Raw genomic sequence first — 8,951 nt, 5'->3', positions numbered from 1 at the left:
TTCTTTTAATCTGCAGAAATCTACAGCTATCTGTTAAACAACGTAAATATTCTGCCTGTTTGCCTTTTTTTTTTTTTTTTCTCTCATTTCTTTTTCTTTCATCGTGTGTTTTCGTTGTTAATTGCTCTTAAGGAAGGGAATCGTTTGCCCGGTGAGCGGCGCGTTGCTTTCTGTGACCTCCGAGCTGGTCGTGCAGAACGTTATTTTCCTTCCTGATGGCTGCATGTCTCAAAATGGAGCGGGGGAAAAAAAGAAATGCACCTATCTTTTATGTCTTCTAAAGGGAGGGTGTGTGTCAGAGAGGACATTTTAGGGATATTTTCAGATTATCTATGACATTATTTATGCTTTGCTTAAATCAGGCGAATTGGAAATTTGTTTCTGTGTGTGTGTGTGTGTGTGTGTGTATATATATATCTATATATATTTACTGCTGCTGGTTTTGGCGTTTCATGCCATCTTTCATGAACAGCCTGTTCTGGTATTAAATGGGGAGGTTGGTGGCTCTGCCCTGTGGCAGAGAGATTGGAGATTCATGATCCTCGAGGTCCCTTCCAACCCTGGCCATTCTGTGACTCTGTGAACAAGAAACCTCTATTTCACAGCTTTTCAAAATCTAACATTAAGGTGCTGGATTTTCCAGTTCTTGAGAAATATGTGCAACATATTCAGAGGCTTTAAGCCGAGAAAACTTTCCTCATCTATTTCTGCTCTTTAGTTTGGTTTCGTTTTTGGCATAACTCTGAACATCGCCCTTTTTCCCGATGGCAAACCTTCTCACTTCCACGCCACTTTTCCGTCGCACCCTTCAGGAATGCCCCCGTGCTCCTTTCTCTACCTACTGACTGCTGACCGGGTGCGGTCCCTTTAGTTTCTCCTTTTTAGGGCTTTACTCAACCCCTGAGCTCATTACCAAAATATTTGTTAAAACATGAAATAATTCAAGAAAATCTTTTGAAAGATGTCGATCTTCAGGTTTTTGTTTTGGTTTGTTTTTGTTTTTTTTTTTTTTTGTTTTTTATTTATTTGTTGCTTTTTAATTATTTACCTATTTAATTTTATTTCTGTGTTACTGTGTGAGGACGGCGCTTTTTCTCCCTGGCAGTTTTACCTTTTAGAGCAGGCTGGGTTTTCTGAGCTTCAGACACGACGTAAGGCTGCTGCTTTTGGTGCACCTCCTCCATTTCGTGCGCCATTTCAGATTCCTATGCTGTTCTATAGCACCGTAATGTAAAACTGAGTCGGTGTTCAGTGTTACAGATCTGGAGCAAAGATTTCAAAGAGAAAAAGGAGAAATGGAAGCTATGTGATCTATTTTATGCGGATTAATTTCCTTGTCCTTTAGAAACACATCTTTGCAATAAAGTTGTTCTGGGGAGAGAAGCTGACTTCTCCTTATCCCCAGGTTGGAAGTATAACATCAGGACTGTTTTCAAAACACAGCCACACAAACTCGGCTATTATTTCCTCTACTCCTGGTATGACTGTGTGTTGTTACATTTTGATTAATTGCAGGTCGTTCGTTCGTAGTAGAATTGTGCAAAAGAGGACTTGCTGTTTGGGGGAAGTACCATGTGATTTCTAGTATGCCAGTCGTGCACCTCTGTGCACGTTGCTGGTCAAGCAGCTTCTCACACTGTTGGGTCTGTAATCCTGCACCTGCCGTTTGGTGCCATCCTGACAGGTTTCATAGGATGATAGACTGGCCTGGGTTGAAAAGGACCACAATTCTCATCTAGTTTCAACCCCCTGCTGTGTGCAGGATCGCCAACCAGCAGACTAGAGCCACATCCAGCCTGGCCTTGAATGCCTGCAGGGATGGGGCATCCACAGCCTCCTTGGGCAACCTGTGCCAGTGCCTCACCACCCTCTGGCTGAAAAAACTTCTTTTAGCTTGGATGGGGATGCAGATGCTGTCTGGCTCAGCTGGTAACTTCTTAATGTACAAATCTGCTGATTTTTGGGTGCAGATTTCTGTATTTCCCTGTAGTTTCTCTCTTCATGCCTATTACCACGCACAGAGCACGCAAGGGTGGCACTTTGCCTGTGGTGTGGGTGAAACTTTCACCTTCGTTTATCTGACTTCTCGGACTTGTTTAAGAAATGCACATTTCAGCCGTGCTTGTTGATTTTTGGTAACTGATTTTACGGCTGCCAGATCAGCACTGCTGCTCGCGGGCGCTGGGCAAGGGGCCGGAAAGCCTCAACTGATGGAACATCCACCATCCCCGATGGGCCTGAGCAGAAAGGAGGAAAAAAAAGATAGGATGAAAGAAAAGAGAGAAAGCGAGGGAGAGAGCAGTGTTTCTATACATGTATATAGAAAGAAAATGGAGACGGTGAATCCTCTCCAAAGAATGGAGACTTGGAGGGATGGCTTACCACGGGGACTCGGCAGGAGCCCACTCACACCGTGGCGGCCAGGCTTTACACGTGGCGAGGCTTTTTCCTTTTTTTTTTTTTTTTTTTTTTTTTTGCCTTTTTTTTTTTCCCCTTTATTTTTTCTTTTTTTCTTTTTTTTTTTTTCTTTTTTTTTTTTTCTTTTTTCTTTTTCTTTCACCCTCCCCCCCCCTTTCTTTTTTCCACACTCGTCCCCGTGACTGTCTCTTTTCCCCGGCGTGAGCAGAAATGCAGGCCCGGAGGCTTTAGAGATATTTCCCCAGTTTCAGATGGCAAAAGAGGGTCTCTGTAGTTTTGCACAAAGCAGCTTAGGTCACTGCATTATAATTGTGTGTGCAAGGAAAAATAAAACAGCTGCTGGTTGTGATGAGGATATGGGGAGTATCTTGCAAAATGCTCTCAGAGCACCCTGAGGGGAATCCACAGCCGTCTCCATTTGGGTGTGGAGCCGCGTGGACAAAGGTGGAAGAGAAGGACTGCCTAAATAATTGCCTGAAAGTGTCTAAAACAAATAATAATAATAATTAAAAAAAAAAAAAAAAAAAAAAAAAAAAGATGGAATCAGGAAACTTAGGTCGAAGAAAAAAAGAAAAAAACCAAGCACCTTCCTTATTTTGTTTTCAACACACGCTAATTTCTCCGGAGTTTATCAGAGCGTCGGCGGTACCTCCGGATCGCTCCCCTCCCGCAGAAGCCTCCCGTCTCCTCCTTCCCTTTCCTTCCTCCGGGTTTCTGCATTTGAGGGCGACGGGACGAGTCCTGCTCCGAGCGGGGCTGGGCGAGGCGGTCTGCGCAGTCCTCGGGGCCGGGTCTCCTGCGTAGCCGGGTGTCCCGCAGCGGAGCCTCCCGGTACCGAAGGAAGGGCGGGGGAAAAGCTCAGGGAGCGCGGCTCTGAATCATTTGTGGGGGACCCTCGCAGCGGGTCGGAGCGGCTGGGTCGGGCTCGCCCGGCTGGATCTCTCCGCGGTTTTCCTGCCTACCCGAGGCTCCTACGCGTGCCGGGGCGAAGCAGCTCCCTGCTGCCGGGCACAAGGAGAACGATCGCGGGCTTCCTGCGGGGCACGGCTCTCTTCCTCATCCGGGCTGTCCGCACCCGCCGGCGGCCGGCCGAAACGGCAGACCCCGGATCCAACTGTCGGTGGGCGAGGAGCAGAGCAGCCCCGTTCCCCAGGGACAGCAGGGTAGCCGCTCCCGTTCCGCAGCCTCCCTCTGCCTCGGGAGGCCTCCGCCTATACCACCTCCAGCGCGGGGCAGGAGCGGGCCGCGTTCCGCCTGCCCGAGCCGCGGGAGGACGGAGGGGAGGCAGCCCCCAGCAGCGAGGAGGAGGATCCCCGTAGACGGGAACGTGGAGCCTCGTGCCCTACCCTCTCCTTCCTCGGCGGTGCCCCCGAGGTGCCGCAGCCCCCGCCGAGCTCTCGGTGGGGCTGAACTTCTGCGCGGATTCAGCGCAGCAGTCAGAGACGCGCCCCGGCGCTGAGGCCCCGCAGTGGAGAGGAGCGGAGCGCTGCGGGACGTGGATGGACGGGCGGCCGCTCGCGGGGACATCGTGGGCGTGCGGGCTCTGCTGGAGGCGGTGAGCACCCGACCGGGTCCAAATCCTTCGGGATAACCCCGCTGCAGATGGGGGCTGCCCAGAGACGCGGCGGCGGTGGGCCGGCAGGAGAGACTTGAGGGCGCCGCGATTTCTCTCATTACTATTTTCTGTGCTATTATTACCGGGATTGCCTCGAGGTTATGCCTGAATTCAAGCGTGCGGTTTTCACAGCCACCTCCTTCGCTCGTAGGCACAGCTGGGGTTTAGGGGGCACTGCTGGCATCAAACGAGTTGTACCACACGGTACTGAAAATGAGGAGTGGGCTCCTAAAACCCACCTCCGCAGTGTTTGGGGAGTTGGCATCACTTCGATGCTTCGATGCTTTCAAGAACATCTTTTTCTTTCCCAAAAGAGGTCAGAGTTGTGCCTGTCTGCCACAAAAGGGAGTAAAGGAAATTCTGTCTGAAAACGAGGAAAAACGTCTTTATTATGTGGTTGGCAGAGCACCAGAGCAGGCTGAGCGGAGAGGATCTTCGATCTCCTCCTCTGGAGACAATAGAAGCCCTTCTGGATGCTTTTCTGTGCAACCCAGTGTAGGGAATAGCAGGGTTTGGAGAAGCCGGTCTGCAAAGGTGATTTGCAACCCCTCCGACTCTGCGACACCGTGATTCTTCAGTAATATTTTCCCTAGAAAAAACAGCACAAGAGATCACGCAGAAATCGTCCCAGAGCCGATTTTTTTTCCTTGCAACAAGACACTGCCAGTAGACTGTCTTATTAGCACTTCTGCTGTTCAGTATTTATCTGCAAAAGCGACGTTCATCCTTAGGAGCTGCGAGCATCGCTGCGCAATGGACTTCCTTTCTGAGGATTTCGAGGCAGCGCTTACCGAGGTACTTAAACCGAACCTTTTAAATGTTTATTGAACTACGAATCGCTGCGATTCAAACTGCAGCTGTGTGCTTCGTGAATAAAAAAAAGCTTCCTCGAGTTCTCATCAGCTAAGCTGAGCAGCCAGATTGGTCCTTATACTTTAATATGACAGGAAATATTTTACTAAACTAGATTGCAGATGGGAAGAGACAGTGAGCACCGATACAATTATTCGTTTTGTGTTTACTCTGTGTTCAAATTCCAGAATGAAAAAGGTCTCTCACTCTCTCACTATTTTTTTTTTTTTTTTTTTTGTACTGTTTTCCTCTCATTCTCCCCCCATTTCAGAGTGAGACATCATAGATCTGTTTTCCTCAGAGCAGCCTTGCTGCCGGGCTGACATGTGGGATCTGTGTTTCTGAAAAACTTAATCTGAACGGGAACTTGTTAGTGACGAGAACTGCAAGCGTTTCAGCTCTTGTGTTATGAATAAAACAAAATATCTGTGTGAGCATCACACCAGTTTGAGAAGACAATAATGTGAGTAGCAATCGCCTCTAGATGTTTTCCCCAGTGTTAAAACTCTGTTTACTGAGGTCAGCCTCGAGAATCCACCAGGAGAATTAAAGAATTAAAACCTCGAGGGCTGTTAATTTTTTTCTTTTGCTCAGCACGATCGGACCTTGCCAGGAGTATTTGCCGTTGCAGAGCGACTTCAGCAGCAGGGAGGTTTTGTGCATTACTCAGCAGCTCTCCTGGCCCGTTCGAAAAGGAGCAGACGCTGAGCTACGGCTGAGAGAGCAAAAGAGCTCAGTGCGAAGGGTGGGAGGGAAAGGAGCGCCCGATGCCAGGGAGATCTGCTCAGCGCTGCGCGTTCCGACCGCGCGGCGTGGGCTGCAGAACCGCCTTCCTCGTTGGTAAATGTGTGTTATTCTGACGTGTGTGTGTGTGTGCAAACGGTGTGCATGCACACACATACGTATACAGCTTTTATACGTGGTATTTTATGTATACGCTGTTGTGTTACATTGTTATGCTGTGTTGTTGAACGTTTTAGACTCAGGCCATTCTGTGGTTCTATCGTAGAATCACAGAATCATAGAATGTAGGTGGAAAAGGACCGCAATAATCATCTAGTTTCAACTCCCCTGCCATGTGCAGAGTCGCCAACCAGCAGACCAGGCTGCCCAGAGCCACATCCAGCCTGTGAGTGAAAAACTTTATAGCTAACCTAACCTTCTAATGTCTTAGTTTAAAACCATTCCCCCTTGACTATGTCCTAATATTCTATGATTCATTACGTTCGATCATATTCTATTGTACTGCTGATACATGAGTATCACGTACCATAATTTATGCTACATACTAAGTAACACGTAATATATGGTTTGATTATACGATATAAGATCAAATTTATTACAGTGTGCATCAGCGCCTACTGAGATACTGCAACACCCAGTCGGCAAACCGCGCACAGCCCATCGCTCGTTGAACGCGGTGTGTGCGGGCTGCGTGCGGCTGACGCTGTGTCCGTCCTTCCCCCCGCAGGTGATGATGCTGGGCAGCCCGCGGGTGGCCGAGCTGCTGCTGCAGCGCGGCGCCGACCCCAGCCGGCCCGACCCGCGCACCGGCTGCCGCCCCGCACACGACGCGGCCCGCGCCGGCTTCCTGGACGCGCTGGAGGATCTGCACCGCGCCGGGGCGCGCCTCGACCTGCCCGACGGCTGCGGCCGCCTCCCCCTCGACGTGGCGGCCGAGGGTCCGCACGGCGCTGTCGCCTGCTACCTGAGGCGGCCGCAAGCGCCGGCAGGTCCGACAGCCGCCGAGTCCGGGCGGGGCGCGCTCCGCGAGCCTCCAAGGAAACGCGCTAGAAGGCACCGCACTGCCATGAGCGGCCCGACGGTCCTTTCCTCCCTCCTCCCCTACACCCCTTCACGCAGCGCCGCAAACAGATCGCCGGCGCTGGAGGATGGAGAGCATCCAACGTTCCGTCGTTTTCCCGCATCCGACGATCGTTCCCGTTTGGAGAAGTGAAAGAGCCGCTCCGTTCCGCTCCGCGCTTCGCTTGCTGCCCCGCTGTGTTAATCTCGGTCCGATGCTCGCCCTATTCTTGGCTGGGCTGATTTTATTCATTATCACACGTCCCCGTAGAGCTTTGCAGTTTTCCTGCCGCTTTAGATGCTTTCATATAGCCTTTCGAAACAGCGAGCGCTTCGGCCATCCCGCTTACAAATTTAATTCATATTCTGTTCTCCCTTCACCTCCTCGCTCAGCTGGGAAAATCTTAAAAAGTTTAACACTGACAGAAATTAAATTATGGGAGGTACTACAAAAATGCTTTATTCAGAATTATTCAGGAAGATCTGCTTCTGTCTGAAATCAGTTGGAGCTGCTTAGTTACTGTGAAGTTTTAACATTTGGAAATCCTTGATCCAAAAGTTCTGTGCAACGAAGTTGTCGTTTTTAGGACATAATCCGGGGTCTCTAAGCCAGACATTGGAAAAACAAAAACAAACGACCTCGTTCGTTTGTAATTCCGATTCCTTTCTCACACATTGCCTTCATTTTGTTGTATGTGTTTTCCATGGTCTTCCCTGGGTTCACACCATTATGTGCGGAGGCACCTGATTCAACAACGTACTGTGAAGTGGAAGGTGCCAAAGGTGGCCGCTGTGCTTCTCTATTAAACTGCTGCACTGCCCAACACTGCGCACTGTTATTTGTTTCAACTTCGTTCGTCTCTCAGATATTTTTGCCCTTCAGTGCATGCATACACACAGCAAATTCAGGGGCGTGGGACACGACGGGTTTAAGTGTGGGTCTGCATTATTCACACACGCACCCGAGATAAAAGAACGCTCATAAAAGTTGGTGATTGCCTCCTTCAAAAAAGAGCTACTGAACAACAGGAAAGCTCTGCCCTGCCTTATTCCTTCACTTCACTGATTTCACATCTCTTTAAAAGCAGAAGCATTTTAAAAAATGTACTGCTATAGAATTTACTCTGTAGACTTAGGCAGCATGACCGTGCACCGTGTCCGGAAGCCGGTTTTGTTTTTCAATTCCTGAAGATTAAGTGTTATTTCTCTCACCTGGATTTAGGAGGACAGACCACGAGATTTTCGCTTACCAAGAAATGGCTTAGCTTTCTGTTGCTTATTTATTTATTTTTATATATTGAGAAGAAAATGGAGCAGCGTTTGATTCCTGCCTCTTAGGGGACAAAGGCGGAGCGGGAGAGGCAACTTCAGCCTGTCTGCGTCCCTGCGGGGATGCGCAGGGGAGGGAAGAAAGATGGGAAGGGAAGGGAAGGGAAGGGAAGGGAAGGGAAGGGAAGGGAAGGGAATACTCACACCCCTCTGAGAGGTCCTCCTCACAACTGCCTTCTGACTGTCCTGTCATGTACAAATGAAACAACACACACTTCTTTTTCACTGACTAGATATTTTCTATTTGTGGCTGCCTGGGTCAAGCTTTATTAACAAAAATTAGCTGACAGTTCATCAGGTGTAATGCCACCAGGGAAAATAGATTGTATTCTCTAATGAATTCTGAAAATGTACTCTCTGAAATCATGAATTCTAAGTTTTGCAACACAATTCCACTTAAATTCACCCACATTTGCCATTTTTTTTTTTTTAAATTTATTTTTTCCTCTGAGTGTCTGTAAGCTTTGGCAGATTTTGTTGACTACCTGAGTGCTTCACAGATAAAACATAAATAATTTTAGGAAAGCAAGTTGTCACCTGATCTTGCTTGTGAGATACAGAGTCCCCAGCACCTACTAAACTAGAAACTGATCTTCAAGTTTTATGAGGAGAGTGGAAATCCTCAGAGCTTTCATAGAAGAAAACAAGGAATTCGGAGATGAAAAAAGTAACTCACATTCCACAGGGCTGTGCTGACCTTTGAAGACATTCATACCTTACAAGAGGTCCACTGGAATAATAACAGATAATCTATCTCATGGGTCTACCTTTCTGGTTTGTTTATTTATATTCAGGTCTCCATCAGTTCTCACTGCTCTACCACCCACTGGACCAATCTCTTTCTCTCTCTCTCTCTCTCTCTCTCCCTCCCTCTCTCTCTCTCTCTCTCTCTTTCTCTTTCTCTTTCTCTTTCTCTTTCTCTTTCTCTTTCTCT

At 48.5% G+C, this 8,951-nt stretch overlaps 1 protein-coding gene and 1 long non-coding RNA gene across 2 annotated transcripts in view; both read left to right on the top strand.

Annotated features, from left to right (window-relative positions):
• Positions 1-6,842, top strand: part of LOC122186289 (cyclin-dependent kinase inhibitor 2A-like) — a 9,233-nt gene extending 2,391 nt beyond the window's left edge. The window contains exon 3 of the mRNA XM_042882809.1: positions 6,357-6,842. Coding sequence (XP_042738743.1) covers positions 6,357-6,842 — 486 coding nt within the window. The remainder of the gene's footprint in view (positions 1-6,356) is intronic.
• Positions 3,799-6,316, top strand: LOC122186367. The gene is made up of 3 exons (XR_006181119.1): positions 3,799-4,828; positions 5,157-5,348; positions 5,480-6,316. It is a non-coding gene; the product is annotated as an uncharacterized LOC122186367 (long non-coding RNA).
• Positions 6,843-8,951: the final 2,109 nt, after the last annotated feature.

Source organism: Lagopus leucura, unplaced genomic scaffold, assembly GCF_019238085.1.
Source record: "Lagopus leucura isolate 7727_CA_CO unplaced genomic scaffold, USGS_WTPT01 Super-Scaffold_100036, whole genome shotgun sequence".
NCBI lineage: Eukaryota > Metazoa > Chordata > Aves > Galliformes > Phasianidae > Lagopus > Lagopus leucura.
The sequence above is the reverse complement of the archived record's forward strand: the minus strand, read 5'-3'. Positions and strand labels throughout refer to the sequence as shown.